Source organism: Nilaparvata lugens, chromosome 1 (assembly GCF_014356525.2).
Source record: "Nilaparvata lugens isolate BPH chromosome 1, ASM1435652v1, whole genome shotgun sequence".
NCBI lineage: Eukaryota > Metazoa > Arthropoda > Insecta > Hemiptera > Delphacidae > Nilaparvata > Nilaparvata lugens.
This window is the reverse complement of record NC_052504.1, coordinates 93,182,651-93,205,871: the sequence shown is the minus strand read 5'-3', so window position 1 is coordinate 93,205,871 and position 23,221 is coordinate 93,182,651. Positions and strand designations below refer to the sequence as shown.

General features: G+C 35.4%; 1 protein-coding gene across 1 annotated transcript in view; it reads left to right on the top strand.

Annotated features, from left to right (window-relative positions):
* Positions 1-551: 551 nt before the first annotated feature.
* The window catches only part of LOC111043344, a 468,499-nt gene continuing 445,829 nt past the window's right edge, over positions 552-23,221 (top strand). The window contains exon 1 of the mRNA XM_039419622.1: positions 552-928. Within this exon, the coding sequence (XP_039275556.1) occupies positions 844-928 (85 nt within the window). The 5' untranslated portion in view covers positions 552-843. The remainder of the gene's footprint in view (positions 929-23,221) is intronic.

Sequence of the window (23,221 nt, the reverse complement as noted above, 5' to 3'; positions counted from 1 at the left end):
GAAGAAGAAGAAGAAGAAGAAGAAGAAGAAGAAAGAGGTAAAAAAGAAGAAGAAGAAGAAGAATGAGGAGGTGGAGGAGGTGGAGGAGAAGGAAAATAAATAAAAAACAAGAGCTTAATGAAAAGTCAAAGGAGTAGAAGAATAAGAAGGAGTAAGAGGTAAAAAAAGAAGAAGAAGGACAGGAGGAGAATAAGGAATAAGAGGAAAGCAAGAAGGAGAACATGAAGAAGAAGGGAAAAGTCTGTGGAGTAGAAGAAAAATAGATGACGAAGAACGAAGAAAAAGATAAGGTAGAGGGAGAGGAAAGACAGCAGGGTGTATAACTGTATACCGACGTACCCTCTAAGGGTACCCTAGTTCTGAAAACGACATTCTATGGTCTCATAATATTCGTGATGCGTGATGAGCTTTGCTAAGGGTGGAGTCGGTGAGAGGGGGTGGCTTAGAAGGGTGAGAACAGATGCATTTCCGACATGTGGCGCCCTCGCGCGCGCATGCGGCAGAAATGGGAACTACAAGAGCCGAAAACTTCACGCCAACGTTCAGCGTTCAGATGTTATAAGCCTCTTGTGCGGGCTCCTCACGGATTTAATAATAATCATCAACAACATTAATTTTCAAAAAAAAAACAAAAAAAACTATCAAACAGTTGAAAAAATTAATTGAAAATCTTAACCAAGTTCACGTATTTATAAAGAACCGTCGTCAATCGTCTCTCTCTCTTCCTTATAAGTTATGATCTACGAATAATGTGTTCGGTGAAGTTGCGATAGAATCCTTCAACTTTTGGCAACAGAAATACTGAAAGGTTTCGGCTGCGTTGAAGTTGTTCGACGACCCGACATGATGGAAGGTTCCAGGTTTGGCAGCTCGTTGAAGATACACAACTCCAGTTGGATTCTCGTGCTATTCATCGTCTTCAGTGCTGGTGAGTGGCCGAAGTTTCAAACTTCATTAAAATAAATTAAATGAAACAAAAACACACATATATCGACAAATTCTACAGTTTTATTTGGTACAGGACCATGGTTTCGTGACCACACTGGTCACTTTTTCAAGCTGACAGTGACTCAGCCGCATTTTCATCAAAATCACAAATCATGTATTCACAAATCACTAGTTCACAATCAAAATCTTCATAAAATCATAACCCATGTTCATAAGTCACAGATCCAAGAAAACTGTTTATAGAACGTAGAAATATAGGGAAAGATACGATTAATAAGTCACAGCTCCAAGAAAACTGTTCATAGAACGTAGATCTATAGGAAAAGATACCATTAATAAGTCACAGCTCCAAGAAAACTGTTCATAGAACGTAGAAATATAGGGAAAGATACGATTAATAAGTCACAGCTCCAAGAAAACTGTTCATAGAACGTAGAACTATAGGAAAAAATACCATTGATAAGTCACGGCTCCAAGAAAACTGTTCATAGAACGTAGAACTATAGGAGAAGATACCATTAATAAGATAGTCACAGCTCCAAGAAAACTGTTCATAGAACGTAGAACTATAGGAAAAGATACCATCAATAAGATAGTCACAGCTCCAAGAAAACTGTTCATAGAACGTAGAACTATAGGAAAAAATACTATTAATAAGTCACAGCTCCAAGAAAACTTCCTAGAACGTAGAACTATAGGGAAAGATACGATTAATAAGTCACAGTTCATAGGAAACTGTTCATAGAACGTAGAACTATAGGGAAAGATACCATTAATAAGTCGCAGCTCCAAGAAAACTGTTCATAGAACGTAGATCTGTAGGAAAAGATACCATTCATAAGTCACAGCTCCAAGAAAATTGTTCATAGAACGTAGAACTATAGGAAAAGATACCAATAATAAGTCACAGCTCCAAGAAAACTGTTCATAGAACGTTGAACTATAGGGAAAGATACGGTTAATAAGTCACAGCTCCAAGAAAACTGTTCATAGAACGTAGATCTATAGGAAAAGATACCATTAATAAGTCACAGCTCCAAGAAAACTGTTCATAGAACGTAGAACTATAGGAAATGATACCGCTATTAAGTACAGCTTTAGGAATCTGTTAATAAAACGAAGAGCTTGTACGTAGAACTGGGATATGTAAAAGATACCGGTCATAAGTTATGGCTCAAGGAAGTTAGGGTGTGTGCTCACATAGAGCGGTCAGGCGTTCCGAGTTCCAGCGGTCTTAGAAAGGTATAAAAACAGAAAGAGAATAAAAATCTCAGTACCCTTTTTGAATTATTTAATCAAAACATGTTTCGGACATTGATGCCATTTTCAAGTGATAAAATAATTAATAAACATGTTGTGATTAAGTAATTCAAAAAGGGTACAGAGATTTTTATTTTCTTTCTATTTTTATTACAAGTAGCCCTATACAGAAAAGAGATAAATTAGAAAGGTATATTTATGGATATATACTCTCTCAAGACCGCTCTCTGTATTCAGACAAAGTCATTGGACCCTCAACTCGGAGACATATATTAATAATATGCTAATAGATACCAAACTTTCCATTAATTGCTTGTTGCCGATTTTAAGAGGGTTGAAATGATTGTTTTACTAAAGCCAGTTACACACATTGATTTTTGGACGTACGGTTTTTGCAGTCCTTATGAATTCTATTAGATTGAACGTAACTTGACAATCATCGTCTGTTTGAAATCGTGTGTTCACTCTAATAGAATTTTTAAGGACGAGAAAAAATCGTGAACAAAAATTTATCTGAGTGTGGCTAGCCTTAAGCCCTGCACACACTCATCGATTTTTTTTCGTGTGATATTTTGCCGTCCTTATGACAATCATCATCTGTTTGGAATCATGTGTTTAATCTAATAGAATTTTTAAGGACGACAAAAAATCTTACGAACAAAAATCTATGTGTGTGGTTAGCCTTAAGCCCGGCCGGCCTACACACATCGTTTTTTGTTTGTACGATATTCTGCCGTTCTTATGAATTCTATCAGATTGAACGGAACTTCACAAACATAATCTGTTTGAAATCATGTGTTTAATCTAATAGAGTTTAATAAGGACGGCAAAAAATCGTACGAACAAAGATCGATGTGTGTGTAGATATCCATACAGATTTTTAGAGACGTTTCTTGTTGTATATGATGAGAGTATCCTTCAAATCAATAATAAAGAAATTATCAAACTGATCCATTGACTCGAAATAAAGCGTATGTATACACTTTAGTGAGATCTACGTTATAATGTCAGTGCAAAAAGATAGGAGAACAGGGTTGCCGATTCTCTGATTATTGATCAACCCGCCATAAGCATGTCTTGTATATTCTCTAAGGCATGGTTTCTAGGACACTTATTACAATGGGTTATCAAAACTATATTGAATCCAAAGATTTGATGGCTTATCAGATTTAATAAGTGCTTCATTAAGTTTAATAGACCTTTAAGGCTGTCCGGTACACCTTTTTATTTTCATTTAAATTGGGTAATCTTTTCCAATATAATTGTTAAGATCATTATAAGAGTGAGAAAAAGTTACAACTGGAATTTTTAAGTGGTCTAATAAGCGAGTTATGGGTTGTTGAAGTGCTAAACTCAGTTTTCTTTCCAGATTATAAACGGTTTCGAATTTTCCATTGGTGTTTTTTCTAATACATTCAGAATATCATTGGCTTTGTTCTAATATGCGTTTTTTCACGATTGATGCAAAAATTAGCAAGTTGTCGAATTCACAAAAAATGTTCCTGTTTTATTTATGAACGTTAAGGGTAATAAAATGTTTTAGTTTGGGAAGATGCTTTTTTTTTGAATTTTTAAGAGAAGTTCTAATAATATAGTCGATACCGTTCATGATCTGGAAAGAAAACGGAATCTGGGAAGTTGACTTCAACAACCCATAACTCGCTTATTAGACAACATAAAAATTCCAGTTGCCACTTATACTCACTCTAATGATCTTAACAATTATATTGAAAAAAATTATCCAATTGAAATAATAAAAAAGTGTACCGAACCGCCTTGAATCTATGGCATTCTAAACAAAACCGGTCCCAAGTCAGTTGTTACTTGTTAATTAATTCGATTATCATTCATTTCATTTTATTCCATGGATAATATCGATCCTGTATAGACCTCGTTGTTTTTTTCATCATGCACAGATCCTAGGAGATGGATCAGAAATATATTGACGGCTTATCATTAGAATTCCTCCACAAATATATCCAAAGATAATATCGACTCTATAAATGAATATAAATATTGTATAAAGTTATTTATAAATTCGTCGACAGCTCTGGGATGGTTACAGTCTGTGATAGTCTCAGAAGTTCAGTCTGTTTTGGTCAGTTTCACTGATTGAATACCCGATTCCGTATGAATTAACAATATTGAGAACTCTGCAGATTGGGAATCACGGAAAACTCTTATTCATCGCGTTATTAGCGGCAGTAAAGTAGTTTAATACTGTAATGGAATATGGAACGTAATTTTGAATGATCAATTTTCCTCACCTATGATCCGGAGTCATTTGCTAAGGGATTGAAGATTTGATACGTCTGTTGGCGGTAATTCATATCTAGTACAAGAAGTTATAATTCACTCTTTCACTGCTCTATTGGAATTGGATGAAATAGACTTTAAAATTACAGTTGTGTTGTGTGTGATGTGGTACTTTTCCATAATGAGAAACATAAATTGAAATTGTCAACCACTTTTATTGGTTGACATCCTTGACAATAACATAAAAATGATTGACTAATTCAATCTGTGATTTTCATGAAATAGACTTTTTGAAACTGGGGAAGCTTATTTAGAAGAGAATTTACGTATTCATTGCGACTAAATTCGATTTGATACATTCTTTGAATGCTACAAGGCTTTCTCATCAAGTAAGGTCATGTCAGAGGCCCTGAAATTGATCAGTTGAGACCTGAAAACTCTGACACCAGACCTGTGCTAGCCAGGTAACTCGATATTATTATTATACTCATCAAGTCTTTTGCTTCGATTTAGTAGACTACATCTAAATTTTTCTTCGATAACAATTTAATTGAAACTCTCTTAGTGAATCAATTTGGCAATGAGTGGATGAAATGAATATAGAACTATTCGACCTACTGTCTTGAAATTAATCTCAACCATGCGTTACCTCTCATAGCAAGATTGCTAGCATTATTAAAAAAATTTCGAGTGAAAAAAAGTAACAGTATTGATTAAAGTGACTCTAAATTAAGGGTAGAATTGAAAAGTGTATGGACCAACATGAATATTGATGTGATTCAACATGACCAACATAATTCAGTGTTGCCATCATGAATTTAATTTTTTGTGTTTCTTAAATTTCCGATGTCATACCTATGATGGATATTCAGAACGAGAAGACAGTGTTCCCAAGTTTGAGTGCTACCAGAGAGTATAGAGAATATTCGTTTGTACATTCTATACTAGTTTTTGGAAGACTTAGCCGTTGAACCTTCAATGTTGAATCCACATACACAGATTGATAAACACTAGAAGATATTATGGCTTCCGAAGACGTATTCCTAGCTACGCTAGGTGTGAAAAGACCCCAAGATATAAGTGTTCTGTAGCAGGAATACGTTGTAGCAATTAATGTTCTGTTTATCAGTAGTTTAGTTGTGATGGTATCAAACCGTGACTAATCTTCAATACTAAAAACGAGAGAATCGTTTAAATAATGTACGGAACAGGAAATATACGAATGACGTGTATCATCATATCATGACGCTTAACGTCTGATACTACTGGACTGATTAACTTGAAATTTTGCATATATGAATTACTAGCCGTCAGGCTCGCTTCGCTCGCCATATCCGTCTAGCCAGGGGGCTCCGCCCCCTGAACCCCCGACTGGATCGTCCAGGAATGGGATCAGCAGGCTCGCTTCGCTCGCCTGCATTTTTCATTTGAGCATTTTTATCATATGTTAGGACAATCAAGTCGGGGTCCAGACTAAACGTCTGGCTAAACGGATATGGCGAGCGAAGCGAGCTTGACGGCTAGTAATAGGCTATAATATTCCCAGGATTGAAGTAGCAGTGCCCAATCAATTTTTCCGCGATAAATGCATTTCAATATTCAACTTGGTGCCAACATAACAAAGTCAACTCAACTTAATGCCAACCTGACAAAATTATTAATTTAGTTGCCAGTTAACAACTGTTTCGAAGAGGTACTCTATCTAGATTATAGTTCTATAATAACATATGATATGGAAATTTCAATTATAATTAAGAGATTGGGAGAAGAAGAATATACATGCTAAAAGACGAACTTCAAACCCTTAAAAATAACCCTTAGAGTTAAAATATTGTCAAAAAATTCTTAGTGCGCCTCTAAAGGGCCAACTGAACATACCTACCAAATTTGAACGTTTTTGGTTCGGTAGATTTTTAGTTCTGCGAGTGAGTGAGTGAGTGAGTCAGTCAGTCAGTCAGTCAGTCAGTCAGTGAGTGAGTGCCATTTCGCTTTTATATATATATATATATATATATATATATATATATATATATATATAGATTAATTTCCCGAGGATGGTTATAGGCCTTATTAAAATTCTTCAAGATTCTAGTACATCAGGTTTACAATTTTTCAAGTTTTTGATTGGACCCTTACGTAGTACGTAGTTACGTAGCCTGCTACTAACGAATATTTTCATCCCTCATCATCACAACCTAATATGGTTCGTTCGATTGTACGGTACTAATGAGTAAGTACACATCATTGACATTTCATGAACGCAGTTTTAGACAGAAACCCGACAATTGCGTCGAAAGTAGGTGTGAGTGCGCCATGTTGAATAATAATCGGATTGCGAAATTATTCCAAAACTCGACAAACATTCAGTGTTGAGCCAACTGTCAGTTTAGTTTAAACTTGGTTTAAACTGCACCCGGCAACAGCGGTGCCTCGTATGCTGATGAGTTGAAAATTAACTATCGAAACTTAATTAGCCTGTGGCGCTAATTTTCAGTGGCAACTAGTTGACGATTGAAATGAGCTGAGAGGCAGACTACGGGCTAGCAAACAAATTTCAGTCACACTGCTCAGCAATTGGACATCGAAGTTCGTCGCGATCTCATTCAAAACCGACTGTTTGCTCATTAATTACAACTCGAGCATGATAATTGTCGGCGTTAATTTGTGCTCACAAACAATAATTATAATTGATTTTCGGCGTTTTTGTTCGGAAAATTCGTTTGTTCAGTCCACAAAACCTTGTACGAACATAGCTTTCAATTTATGAATTCAATAATTAAGAATTAATACAACTTCTAAAACGTATAACAGGATGAAGCACTACCTCCGTAAACAAAGCCATAATGCATTCTGGTGACGTCAGCATAGGTGGAGCCTTACACCAATGAAAACACTAGCTGATGTAGATCAGTTGAAATCAAGCTTTTCATTTATGAATTCAATCATTCAGAATTAATACAACTTCTGAAAAGTATAACAGGCTGAAGCACTACCAACAAAGCCATAGTGCATTCTGGTGACGTCAGCATAGGTGGAGCCTTACACCAATGAAAACACTAGCTGATGTAGATCAGTTGAAATCAATGAATTTTTATTGATGTTGGAGCCCTACCTGTGCTGACGTCACACGAATGCACTACGGCTTTGTTTACGGAGGTATTAATTGATTGAGTACTTTATTTATGTAGATTACAATATATACTGACTTATACACTTATATACAATAGCTTACAATACAGCAAAATTATAGATGAATTTACATAATATAGACTAAGAAAATAATTATTGAACTGTATATGATATGAAAAAGTAATTTGCAATATAATAACTATAGATAATTATATTGTTATGCATCTACATAAATTGGCGGAGCTTTGGACATATCAATGTCCATTCTTCGGAGAGAATATTAAAAATATCCTTCCCACTAACTCTCTATCAAAACGTTAATTTCGTTAATTAAACTAAGGGTTTATTTATAAATGGAAGTATTGTAAAAGTTTTAATTAATTTGAATATTTAAGAGAAAAAAAACAGAAAATTGATAAAGTAAAATAATTATATAGGTAGATAAGAGCAAATCATTGATTAATGAAAGTAGGTCTGAAAGGCTGAAAGTAGATCAGGTAGTGAGTGGCTGAAGCCCAAAACGGTTCAAATTAATAATAATAATAATAATAATAATAATAATAATAATAATAATAATAATAATAATAATATAATAATAATAATATTCTAATCTAGATTCTAGAATAAACTTGTATGAGCTACGTCATCAGAGTTGCAAGTCAGGGTTGCAAGGTCTATAGATTGAGAGATAGCATGATTTAATTGATCTCAGTATATCTGGAATAATATTAAATGATGATTCTTTTTAATGATCTTGTTGAAGTTGTTAAATAATTTCAGTAGCTTTATAGAGAACAGCGGATATTGACCAATATCTTTCCAGGGAAGACATTTTTAGCTTGGCTCATGATGCCCACATAAACACAATGTAGCTAGAATATAATATATAATGCATACATTAGGTAAGAGAGGCAAGAAGGTACCTTGTATACATTACCCTAGAGAAACAATAGCGTAAGTAGATATCCCATGGTATAGGTAATTTGTGTCGCAACTTTTACTGTTATCTCAAGCCGATTACTGTCGATTATTGTCAATTTTTACTGTTTTGATGGGGTGAGAGTGTATGAACGGCACAATTTGAGAGACTACCAGCGTCACACAGCTGCATGGGAAAGAACTACGTGAACTATCGGTTTGAGATAACAGTAAAAGTTGCGACATAAACGCCCTATACCATGGGATATCTACTTATGCTATTGTTTCTCTATGACATTACGTACCTAGGTACCTTGCATAAACATATTACTAACAAGTCTCAAACTTACGAAGATCACCTAACCTAGTTACGTAGGTTTTGCAATGTCACATGATTATTTCGCCGAGCAATATTGTATTTCAACATAATTATCTTGGGAAATAACTATAATCACAAAGTGAATGAATCTTGTTTGATAAAAACCCAATCAACTTTGTCCACGTTTCAAGAAGCGAAACAGAATTCAGGCGTCTCACAACATTCTTCACGGCAACCTAGTTACGTAGGTTTTGCAATGTCACATGATTATTTCGCCGAGCAATATTGTATTTCAACATAATTATCTCGGGAAATAACTATAATCACAAAGTGAATGAATCTTGTTTGATAAAAACCCAATCAACTTTGTCCACGTTTCAAGAAGCGAAACAGAATTCAGGCGTCTCACAACATTCTTCACGGCACCTAGTTACGTAGGTTTTGCAATGTCACATGATTATTTCGCCGAGCAATATTGTATTTCAACATAATTATCTCGGGAAATAACTATAATCACAAAGTGAATGAATCTTGTTTGATAAAAACCCAATCAACTTTGTCCACGTTTCAAGAAGCGAAACGGAATTCAGGCGTCTCACAACATTCTTCACGGCAACCTAGTTACGTAGGTTTTGCAATGTCACATGATTATTTCGCCGAGCAATATTGTATTTCAACATAATTATCTCGTGGAATCACAAAGTGAATGAATCTTGTTTGATAAAAATGAAAACTCAATCAACTTTGTCCACGTTTCAAGAAGCAGAACAGAACTCAGGTTTCTTACAACATTCTTCACGGCAACTGGAATGTACGTGTTTCACGCATCGAATAACCGTGATAAAAATTGATGTTTACACACTGGTTGGCCGCCATCTTCAGCTAGGATATCCTCGTATCCAGCTAGGATATCCTCAGCGGGCAATAAATTATAAACAGCGTGCGTTCCGTCGGTGGGAGGGGAAATAATACCTTTACGTGTCAGCTGCATTTTACGGGCCGAAATCAATTGCATTCTCCTTCCCCCCCTACTATCGCAGTACAGGCCTACCAAAGTAGGATCCACTTTGAGCTGTCAGTACTTTTTCAAGGGTAGCATCCACGTTTCCTATTTAACTGATGCTGACAGTTTGCAGTGAATGGAGAAACATGAATGGAGGAGCTCACACACAACAAAATTGTGGCACATGACCAAAATACAGGTCGTTGGACGAGACTGGCGTCCTATAATTTGTTCTCAGCACACAAAGTTTCGGGGTGGAATGCTGATTCGGAACTCTCATCACGCTTGGCAAAGTTCAAATAAATTTCTGGATGATTATTTCCAACGGATAACTCTGATCAGATGTACAACATGGCGGACAGTCACATCAGTGATATTGAATGAATGGTTGTTCGTTCAGAGTTGAATTCGTAGTAGTAACGTAGCTCGGATTTGTCTACAAGAAAGGAATGCTTGTGAATTATTTGCTCTTCTTCAAACGTCATTGAGAGATAGTCTACTAAAATATATTGAGAACAAATATTGTTCATAAATATATAATGAATGATTGTTCGTTCAGAGTTGGATTCGTTGTAGTAATGTTGCTCGGATTTGTCTACAAGAAAGGAATGATTGTGAATTATTTGCTCTTCTTCAAACGTCATTGAGAGATAGTTTACTAAAATATATTGAGAACAAATAATATTGTTCATAAATATATAATTCGGATTTGTTGACAAGCAAGGAATGTTTATGAATCTCTCCTTCTTCAGATGACATTGAGATAGTCTACGAGAATATTTATTTATTTATTTATTCGTGGATACAATATTACAAATCATAGAATATGATTAGGAAAGAACAACAGGCTTGGCCCAAAACTATTCCATTCCCAAATTTTGATAAATTAATAAATGTCCAAAAATAGGTTATGTTCCCACTGTAAAACGTTCAAGACAAACAAATTCGAATTCGAACTGGCTGGAATTCGATTCACAAGTTGGGTCACTTTCTTGATGATTTTGTGAAATAATAAATGAATGGGTTGAATTAATACCAGAGTATTTCCATTTAAAAGCAGAAACCTAAACCCCTAACCTACAATTTCATCTTTGAACCACAATTAAACTCAACCACTTTTGAACAATTAATTACGACATAGCAGTCAGGTATTTATGAATAAAAGCTATTAGCTTCTACTTACATTAGTGTAGCGCTTTCAGACACTAGGCCCTTTATCAACACTATGAACAACATTAATCAACATTATTACTGCTACGTCGTAATTAATTGCTCAAAAGTGATTATTTAACAAGCAGTTCGTAATGGAATCAAACATTGAAGAGTATTAAACACAACCTTTCAGATTATATCGTGATGCCATGAGATTCGACGAACGAAATGGCTCGACTTTTCACTTGTTTCAGTTTCTCACGGAATGGTTGAACTAGGCACTTCAAGAATTGAAATCGAGAGGAACTGAGAGCCTCCCGATATCTAGTATCAATTCTAAACTCTTCAATTGAATTGTCAATAAATTATCTGTTGTCGTGGAATCAAAGTAGATCACTAAAAAAATAATAATAATAATATCGAGTGACCTGGCTGGCTCAGGTCTGGTGTCAGAGTTTTCAGGTCGCAGCTGATTAATTTCAGGGCCTCTGACATGACCTAACGACTGCTTTTTAGGCAGCCGGGACCGACGGCTTAACGTGTCCATCCGAAACACGGTCACTGATCTGTGGCTTCCACACATTATTGGATAAACAAATAAAGTTATCACAATCATTACGTTATAATAATAATCGTATGGATTTATTGGTGGGGAGTTCCTGACGGAAGTTTCACCTCGCCTGAATATAATATCATTTGAGCCGTCAATGGGCCTTACGACTGTCATACTTCAGCCGGGACCGACAGTTTAATCATTACGTTATCTAAATTTGGGAGAGGAATAGCACAAGGTCACCTTATTTTTCCTCTCCCTATCATTTCGATAATGTAATTATTGTACAACAATAAGTTTGTAAAAACAAACAAAACCTACTCTAGAACATGGTACGCCATAGTGGAGTAGGACGATTTCCACACAGAAAACACAAAACATGTAGAAGACACATTATAAGAAATTTTTGAAACTAACCATTGTATGTCATTGTAAACTGTACCGGGAGTTTCAAAAAGAATGACCCAATTTTAAACAGTTATATTTAATTTTAATGGTGCAGACAAATCTATTTCTCATCAAATTACTCAAAGAAGTATCACGTTTATGATGATGTATTATAAGTGTTCTATGTGCCCTCCTTTTGAGGCTCGGACGACATCTAGACGGTAGCCAAATACATCCCAGACTGTTCGCAAGATGTCTGTCTTCTCGGACTGTAGCTACTACTGCATCAGTTATCCTGGTTTTTAGCTCCTCAATATCAAGTGCTGAGGGAGGAACATAAACACGATCTTTAACGTATCCCCACAGGGAAGAATATCACATGATATTATGTCAGGGGACCGTGGGGGCCAGGAATGGATAGCCAAGTCTTGCTGCCCAACGTTGAGGCAAGTTGGTGTTGAGGAAATGGCGGACATCCTTGTCCCATCAGAAGGAGGGCACATAGAAAACTTATGATACATTATCATAAACTTGATACTTCTGTGAGTAATTTCATGTAAAATTGGTTTGTGTGCACCATTTTTTAAAATAAATATCATCATCATCATCTTCTTACAAGGATTAGGCTCTATTGGCCTGTACCGGCATCCATTTCTTCCTTGGTCTTCCTATTCCTCGCTTTCCTTCGGGTTTGTACTCCCATGCTAATATTGGGAGCCTATTGGATGGCATTCTGAATAAATGAGTAGACCAATTTTCTCGATATTTCTTCAGAATATCCAATAGCGGTTCTACATTCAATTCAGCTCTTATGTTGTCATTCCTTATTTTATCCAGTCTACTACAACCTTTGACCGCTCGTAAAAATCACATTTCAGCAGCTTGTATACGAGATTCAGTTTGTCTGTTTAGAAGCCATGCCTCGCTACCGTATGTTATTAACGGTATCACCATTGTTCTGTAAAACTGGGTATCTTGTCTCGTTCGCCTTCCTATAGCTCATCTTATAGTGCCACAGACCGCACTGAATCTCGCCACTTTTTCACCAACATCTTCATCCTTATCGAATGACATGCGGCATCCCAAGCAGCTGAACTCTCTCACTTGATCTAAAATAAATATAACTTTTAAAATTGGGTCGTTCTTTTTGAAACACCCGGTATAATATTTTCTGTAATTGATGTAGTAGTTTTAGTTTTTTTTTTGGAAAATAAACATTTATTACTTTTTGTGTAGTTGAGAAGTTGATATTGTGGTAATTATTCATATTGAATGAAAAAGACTAAGAAATTGTCAAAAAACCAGTGATAACTGATCTCAGTTTATCAGAGATTGACAATGGTGTAATAACTGAAACCGGTCTTTCTAATATTATCAATAAATCAGTGGTTTTTTGACAATTTCTTAGTCTTTTTCATTCGAACATTTATTAATTTATTATTTATTCATTTAACTTTTGTATAAATGTATATAGAATGAAGAATTTTCATTATTCCATTCTAATCGACAAAAACATTCATTTTCCTATGTATTCTGTAAGGAGATGCTACATTCTCTTAAACTCTATCCACACCATTCAACGATTCCCCTCAGCTTGGAACTTGCTATTCTACATAAGTGAATGCCTCTTCGTACTTGTTGCAAGTTAAACGATGACAATTCTGTGGTTTTACATAGAAAAGAAGCGTATCTGATGACTGCCGTTGCGCAACTTTTCTCTACAAAGTTGTGAAAAACTTTGCTGGCCGTTTGGGTAATGTTAAATCATCTGCATGTTTAATAGAAAGCACTTAGTTCCCCGTCTCACTTTTAGCGACTTGGTGTGCTTCAACGTTTCTCCTTCAAATGTCTAAACTTTGAATGTGTTCACTTTCAAACATAGTTTCACGGAAACTATGAATAAGTAAGATAGTATTATGATAAGTTAGATCAGTTGAATAATATTGTAACAAGCTCTGATGATTTGAACTGATCACACAAACTACGAATAAAATAATACTATTATAAGAAGTTTGATCAGTAGAATAATATTATAACAAGATTTGATGATTCGATATAATCACAAAAACTACGAATAAGATGATATTATAACTAGTAGTTCTGTGAACAGTAGACCTCACGCAGTATTCTCATCCACAAGTACCTGATTGAAACTATAGACCTTATGGAAATACAGTAATAGACTTGCTTCTCCACACATCTGTGTAATCACTTGTTAGCTGATTTATGATGAATGATTCTATAGTCTGATTTTTACTTTCCTTGCCCTATTACCATAGGTAAGGAAAGTATTGCTTTCCGAAAAAAATTAAGGTACCCCAATTTCTAAATTTCTATACGTTTCAAGGTCCCCTGAGTCCAAAAAACTGGTTTTTGGGTATTGGTCTGTATGTGTGTGTGTGTGTGTGTGTGTGTGTGTGTGTGTTGTGTGTGTGTGTGTTGTGTGTGTGTGTGTTGTGTGTGTGTGGTGTGTGTGTGTGTGTGTGTGTGTGTGTGTGGTGTGTGTGTGTGTGTGTGTGTGGTGTGTGTGTGTGTGTGTGTGTTGTGTGTGTGTGTGTGTGGTGTGTGTGTGTGTGGTGGTGTGTGTGTGTGTGGTGGTGTGTGTGTGTGTGTGTGTATGTGGTGTGTGTGTATGAGTGTATGTGCGTCTGTGTACACGATATCTCATCTCCCAATTAACGGAATGACTTGAAATTTGGAACTTAAGGTCCTTTCACTATAAGGATCCGACACGAACAGTTTCGATCAAATGCAATTCAAGATGGCGGCTAAAATGGCGAAAATGTTGTCAAAAACAGGGTTTTTCGTGATTTTCTCGGAAACGGCTCCAACGATTTTGATCAAATTCATACCTAAAATAGTCATCGATAAGCTCTATCAACTGCCACAAGTCCCATATCTGTAAAATTTCAGGAGCTCCGCTCCATCAATGCAGATAGATTCCCAATTATCAGGCTTCAGATACAATTGGAACAAAAAAAATCGAGTGGAGTAGATTGAGCATGAAAATCTCTACAATTAATGTTCAGTAACATTTTCTCCTAAAATTGAAAATAAGCTTTAAATTCGAGAAAATGTGATTATTCAATTGCAAATTATTGTTGATTCTATTAAATCATTCACTATAAAGAGATAGCAGACCTCATGTGTGTCTCCAGCGTTATTGCCCTGTCACCAGCTGGCTCAAATCTTTGAATAGTGGACTTGTGATGCGCGGGAACACTAGCGTCAGGTGATCAATTTTCATAACGGCAAGGAAAGTTGTGTGAGTGCACCACACCAGATTTCTACTCTAATATTGGCGTATGAAGGAGGCTCCTTTCTCCTTTTATATCATCCTTGAAATGCAAAATTTCCAAAACCTTGTATATACGTCGACGCGCAATTAAAAAAGGAACATACCTGTAAAATTTCATACCTGTCAAAACGCGAAATCTATTAACGCCGTAAATGCGCAACATATAAACATTTAAACATTCAAACATTATTAAACATTAAGAGAAATACCAAAACCGTCGACTTGAATCTTAGACCTAACTTCGCTCGGTCAATAAATTAGATCAGTTGAATAATATTATAACAAGCTCTGATGATTTGAACTGATCACACAAATCACGAATAAGATACTATCATATCAATTTTGATCAGTAGAATAATATTATAACAAGCTCTGATGATTTGATCTAATCATATAAACTACTACGATTAATCAAAACAATGAGATCTCAGATCTCATTAACTGCATAGCAAAATACGCGTTATGGGTGGATGGTGACATGCTATTCGATGGAATATAATAGTTTTTTTTCAGTATTAAAGGTTCTTCTACATCGTGGGTTGAGTGGGACAGTGGGGCCCTTAGTACCCTAACTTCACCAACACCACTTGTAATGTTTCAAAGTCCAAGAATGAAGAAGTTTCTCTATCTATTTAGGGTTGTGGCTGAGAGGAGCTAGAGTCCTAACTTCGCCCTTAATAAATGCAATTACTATTATTTGAATTATTATAATCTACTGATCCAATAGCCTCATCTGTATAGTATTATCACGGACAATTCTTGTCTTGTCTCTTTTCTGTTTAGGGCTACTTGTAATAAAAGGTGAATACAAGTCTCAGTACCATATTCGAATTATTTTATACTAACGATCAGGCTCGCTTCTCTCGCCATATCCGTCTAGCCACGGGGCTCCGCCCCCTGGAAGCCCGACTAAATCGTCCAAAAATGAGATCAGCATGTAGACCTCAGCGGAAACTCTACCGAATTTGAAGTTTTATGTCAATTTTATCTCGGAAATTTAAGAAAACGTAGAAAAACGCTGGTAAAAACACCTGTTACTATATCGGCGTATCTTTGGCGAACAAAATTATTCCACCTCAGCTAAACCTGTGTACTGAATTTTTTAAAATATATTTCCATCAATTATTGGAAAAGGTGAGGAAACGCAGAAAAGCTGAGGAAAAACGCTGATTTTGGGCGTATCCTTGATGAAATATCAAAGTCACCTCATCACAAAATTTTTAGACCCTAGCCCAAACCTCTGTACCAAATTTTAACATTTCCTGTCTATTACTTGATGAAAGAACTGAGAAAACGCAAAAAAACCGCTAATTTTGGGCGTTATTTCAAATTCCTTCTAACACAACATTATCACACACCAGCTCAGCTTCTGTAGTAAATTTGAACATTTTCTGTTCATTTGTTCTCGATTAATCTGAGAAAAAGCAAAAAAAAAAAAAAAACGCTGGAAAACGCTAATTTTGGGCGTATCTTTGACGTCATTGCAAATTCCTTCTAACACAACATTTATTACACCCTAGCTGAGCTTCTGTACTAAATTTGAACATTTTCTGTTCATTTGTTCTCTATAAAGCTGAGAAAACGCTAAAAAACGCTGGAAAACGCATATTTTGGGCGTATCTTTGGAATTTTTTTCAAATCCGTTCTTAGTGCGCCTCTAAAGGGCCAACTGAACATACCTACCAAATTTGAACGTTTTTAGTGCGGTAGATATTTAGTTCTGCGAGTGAGTGAGTGAGTGAGTCAGTCAGTCAGTCAGTGAGTGCCATTTCGCTCTTATATATATATATAGATAGAAGATAAATTGTAATGAAATAATTCAAAAAGGGTACCGAGATTTGTATTCACATTATTCTTGTATTGTCTGCGGTGTAACTATACTTCAAGATTGAAGCAACCTCATTGCTGCAGTCTCCCATCTCTCTCTTGATGACTTCCAATCAGCGCGATCAAATGAGAGTTGGCAGAAGTCATGGCTGTGACGAATGGAGAGATAATTGTGTTAAATTATAGCAATGCTTGATAAGACTCGAGGCGGTCCTGAAAAATGCATGAAGCTAGGACAGCAGAGCTCTGAAGCTCTTCCGATGTTTTGCAAATTTTGAATTATGAAGCGAGTGCAAAGTTTCTTGGCGCGCAAATTACGCTGACTTTTTGTCTCATCAATCTTTCGCGTCTACCATTTCACGTCCAAACTCAAAGACCTGCAAGTGCAAATGCTCCAGGCTTTCCGCATTTCTTGATAACTCTTTTCAAGTACCAACAATTTCTTGTTCCCAATAAGTTACCTCACACAGGTAGAGAATCAAAATACGGAGCAGTTCTACTTCGGATATGAATGGTATTAAATCAATTTCTCACTCAACAGGACCATATTCCAATTATCTAAGCAAGTTAGGAGTTTATCTTGATCGTAGAAGCATAACAGTTGTATCACAACGGCAAAAAGACAGAGAGAGAATTTTATATTTTATAGTTTTGGTGATTACTTTGTTTGTGATGTGTCTCGTTGGACAGTGTGGATTGCTTTTTTTCCAGATTATGTCAATGACGAAGCTTAATTTACTATATATTATATTATATTAAGCAATCAATTTCTGTATTTTTATATCTGGTTACCTATCTGGTCATTTATATTTTTTTAATATCGGGGCACCGAGCTTCGCTCGTTATTTCTATTTATTGATAAACAGAACACAATTCTCTAAAATGATCGTGTTTATATATTTCACAGCTGGCTATACATCATCTTATGAATTTCGGGGATGTGATATTTTTCACATACTCACTCGCTCACTCACTTTTTTACTATCCACACCTGTTTCAGCCAAGGATGAATTATCCTTTTAATGTCGTTCAGCGAGTTTTCCCAAGGATGAGACCTAGTGCAATCGAATCTTTATATCATTAACCTACTATGTTCCAAATTTCGTGAAAATCGTTAGAGCCGTTTTCGAGATCCGTTGAACATAAATAACCAGATATAAATATACAGAAATTGCTCGCTTAATATAATAGGATAATTATCTGGATATTTATGTTCAACGGATCTCGAAAACGGCTCTAACTATTTTAACGAAATTTGGAACATAGTAATGATAAGATATTACATATCTGATTATTATATATTATATTATCATGAACATGGTTAATGATATAAGAATTTGATTGCACTAGGTCTCATCCTTGGGAAAACTCGCTGAACGACTTTAAAAGGATAATTCATCCTTGGCTGAAACGGCTGTGGATAGTAAAAAAATGAGTGAGTGAGTGAGTATGTGAAAAATCAAAATATCGCATCCCCGATTTCATAAGATGACATATAGCCAGCTGTGAAATATAAACACGTTCATTCTAGAGAATTGTGTTCTGTTTATCAATAAATGAAAATAGCGTGCGATGCTCGGTGCCCCCATATTTGTAACTAATGACTGATAAAAATATCTTATTATATCCTGTTCAATAGATTTAATGAATTTTTTATGTAATCATGTATATATGAGCAAGATTTTATTACAGCCTCAGCTCAGCCGTCTCTCGCATTCTATAATTATGCAATTTTTCCCTATCTGTTTAATATCCATTATTAAGATTCGGTTTATCATATGATAATCTATCATATCAGATCTCTGTCTATCACAAAGACCTTAAAGATGCATAGACTCACATGCAGCGCTAGTGTCGTACTTGGAAATGAAATCGGCCATTGAGGGGGCAACCTATAAGATTATTACATACCAATGCCTTTGTAATCTATATTATTACGAATAAATAGATATAATATCTCGTGCTAAAATACCCCAATGGCGTCCTTCAATTTCAAGTAAGAGCTATCATTGGGAAGGCATAGGCATTGTGGGTCTATATTTCTTTGAAGTCTTTGGTCTATCATAGCTGTTTGGTCCATTGATATATAGATGGTCTACCTCTTCACCCTAGACTTGATGGTGTAACCAAATCACCTCATATATAAAATCAGGATTGAAGTAATCTTTTTTGCATAAATACTTCATATTATCAACAGGGAACATACTCTGTATTATGAGAAAAAGTTAATTCAATTTTTGATAGTTGACATCCAACAATACAGACTTTGAAATTATGAACTATAACAAGTATACGCTAATGCAATTTTGCGCGAACAGTGGAGGAAAATAATCGTCTCTGGGAGGAACAAACAGTGGAACTATGTGTATGTGAGGTGGAGAGAGAGCGAGTGCGAGAGTGAGAGAGAGTGAGTGTGACAGTAAGATGGAGAAAGAGTAAGAGATAGAGGGAAGGAGAGAATGAGTGGGTGTGTGTGTGAGAGAGAGTGAGAGCGAATGAGAGACTGATTGTGTGAGTGTGAGTGAGTAAGGAGGTGACACATATAGAAAGAGTAACAGAGAGAGGGAAGGAGAGAATGAGTGTGTTTGCGAGGAAGAGAGAGCGAATGAGAGACTGATTGTGTGAGTGTGAGAGAGTAAGGAGGTGACACGTAGCATAGCAGTAGCCAAGTTTGCATGCTTGCTTAACCTGACATTTTGCTCGCCTCGAGGATGTTATAAATTTATAGCGGATGAATTTACTCGGCTCTTCAGTATATGGCGCCCCATTCTCCTTTATTAGGCGGCTTGTCTCCTCTAATAAAAGTTGGTTGCCAGGCAGGAGAAGGAAGGATGATGAAAGGAGGAAGAAGGAAATAGGAATGAGGAAGGATAAAGGAGGAAAAGAGAAGAAGACAGGATAAAGGAGCAAGGAGGCAAGGCAGCTACTTGAGCAAGTGCGCTGTGTACATATTTGCTAGCCGACCAAGTGAGCTACTAAATCGTCAGCCACACTTCAAATATCACTCTCAACAATGATACTTTCCTACTAGATACGAGAACATTGCATAAATACAGTATCGGATATCTTATCTGCAGTTGCTTACAGACTTATGCGCCACGAACACACGCATTTCACTTTTTCATAGCTGATGCTATGTTGTGTATTAATCAGTAATATCGGGGGATCAAGCTTCGCTCGTTATTTATTTATTGATAAACAGAACACAATTCTTCAAAATGATTGGGGAAGGACTAACAGGCACAGCCCAAAGCTGTTTCTTCCCCAAATTTTGAATTATAGACAATAAATAGTCGAAAAAGTAGTTTATGTTCCATACACTTGAATTCAGGTCCAATTTTCAGTTCAAATATTTGAAAACAGAAAAGTTATAATTTAGATTTTTTACAAACCGAATTGAATAAAAAATAACACTCACTAATCACTTGAAACTGTGAAATAATGATTAAAATTGAATATTATGATATACTCTAATTTAGAATAATATACCATGCCATGTCAACAAATCAGATTATTTTGATCAAGTCTATTAAAATTTCTAGATAATATTTTTCTCGTGAGATACGGTAAGCTGATTGATTACACAGCTGATCTCCCACACAGGCACACACATCTTTTGTTATTGACAGACGACGAAATTATCATCTGTTTTCCCAAGGATGAATAATGAATTATTATCCTTTTCATGTCCTTCAGCGAGTTTTCCCAAGGATGATACCTAGTGCAATCGAATTTTTGTAATTATCATAAACCTACTATGTTTCAAATTTCGTGGAAATTGTTAGAGCCGTTTCCGAGATCCGTTGGATATAAATAACCGGAAATACAGAAATTTCTCGCTTAATATAATAGGATTTGTGCAGAAACAGTAAGATACAGATATAATCAGCTGATGAAAAGCAAAATGCGCGTGTATGTGGTTCATAAGTCTGCAGAATTACAAAGTGATTTCTTAGTCCTGTTACCCTATTGTGAGTGTGTGGTGATTCATCTCTAATGGAGGAAAATGTTCTTTTGTGGCAACAAGTTGCTATCCCTTACTCAATCGGTATAAACAACGCAGCTCCAAGTGATCAACCTTGATATCTGTAACAGTCTGTGTGGGTTCCGGTTGTCTCATGAATATAACATAGAACATAAATATCACGATGCAGAGTCAAAGCATGTCTACAATGATCTAGGCCCTATAATAATAGATAACATAATATAAGCTTGAGTCAAGCTTAGATTGTACTATTCCTCTTTCAATGTGTGTCATTCACTTAACAAAACCCTCTTTCAAATGTCAATGGTAAGTCCAAAATAATGTTTATGTGTGTTATTAATTTTACATTTCTCATCCGTGAATACTTCTTGAGAATAATATCGACAAGTGATAAAAATTTGAATTTATATATAGTTATAAAGCTTGAAAACTCAATAATTTCAATAATATTCAATTAAAAAGAGAATTTTGAGCCCAGAATTCACAAACATAAACATAACAGCTATAAGCTACATCAAAAAAGCAAAAATGAAATTATATGAGAGAAACAATTCGAGACTCACCAGGAAAAGGAGAATAACGAAAAAGGAAAAAATTAAGGTAGTACAAAAACGATGTTCCAAAGAACTCAATAGGTTTCGAAACATGGATTGAATCATATCTCACAGTTATTTTTCCTGATGATCTGTATCACTGTATCATTGAGTAAACTAATAGGATGATCATATCACTGTACCATAGAATGAAATAATCTTCAAGAATAAATGTATACTTATAACTATAAAGTATAGAATGTAATATTTATAACAATCATGTATAAGGTTTCTGTGACTAGAATAGAATAGAATAGAATAGAAAAACGTTTATTGAATACTACCTTAAGCGAACCTCAAAGAGGCTGCTTGACAAGGTACCATATACAAAACATGTAAATTCAAATATAAATATACATATATCAGTGAACTTTATTTTTACTTAACAGTTAAATTCACTTATCAGTTTATTACACTGTTAAAATTACTTACAGAATTTACTTAACAGTTGAAATTATCATGATATTAATCAATTGTTGGCTCAGCTCTCAAAAATCTCTAAAGTGTTATAATATACAGTCAACCTGAACTTACAAACAAAAAATAGAACAGAATGAATTACAACAATACAATACATTAATAATGAATCACATTATGTTACATCTCAAGTGTAAGTATTCAACCAAATCTTTTCAACAGGCGCATATCAACAAACTAAGCACAATTATCGGGTAAATCATTGAAAGTTCTTGGTACAATGTAGATTAAGGTGTTTCTGGCTGAATTATTCGAAGTAAATGGTACAACATACCTCTCATTCCTCAAATCATATCGATTAACTTTCAAATATTTAGTGACTGTATTCCTAGTAGTAGTACTCTAGTAATACGGCAGAAGAGAAGTGAGAAAATGATGAATGGGTCAAGATTGGATGAACTATTCATGAGTTTATGAATGAACATGTTGACTGAACGTGGTTGAATGGATAAAATTTATGGATGTAAGAAAGGTTGGGAGTCATAGGTATAGTCTTTTCATGGAGAAAGCAAGATAACATACATTACCATTGAATTTTGATAGCTTCCCAATGACTTTCTCAAACTACATAATTGTTTATTCATCTAAATTTTACAAAAATGCATCATTCTTCATCCATCAACATTTTCGCAAGGAATTACTTGAATACTAGTAGTTCTGTGAACAGTAGACCTCGCGCTCAGTAAGTTATATTGACCTGTTGTTATGTTTTCTCAAAAATTAATAAATAATTTATCAATTCAAGATGTTCGATGCTTTTGAACGAGTAGTATTATAGTCTACTAGGCAGCTGATATATGAAGAATTATTATTCTAAAGTCTGATTTTTACGGTAATATTGGCGTTCAAAGGAGACTCCTTTTCCTTTTGTATTATCCTTAAAATGAAAATTTTCCAAAAACCTTGTATATACGTCGACGCGCAATTTAAAAAGGAAATCTGTCAAATTTCATGAGAATCTATTACCGAGTTTTGTCGTAAATGCGCAACATATAAACATTTAAACATTAAGAGAAATACCAAACCGTCGACTTGAATCTTAGACCGCACTTCGGTCGGTCAATTATTTTAGTCGGGAGTTATCGGTATAGTCTTTACATCGAGAAATCCGGATAA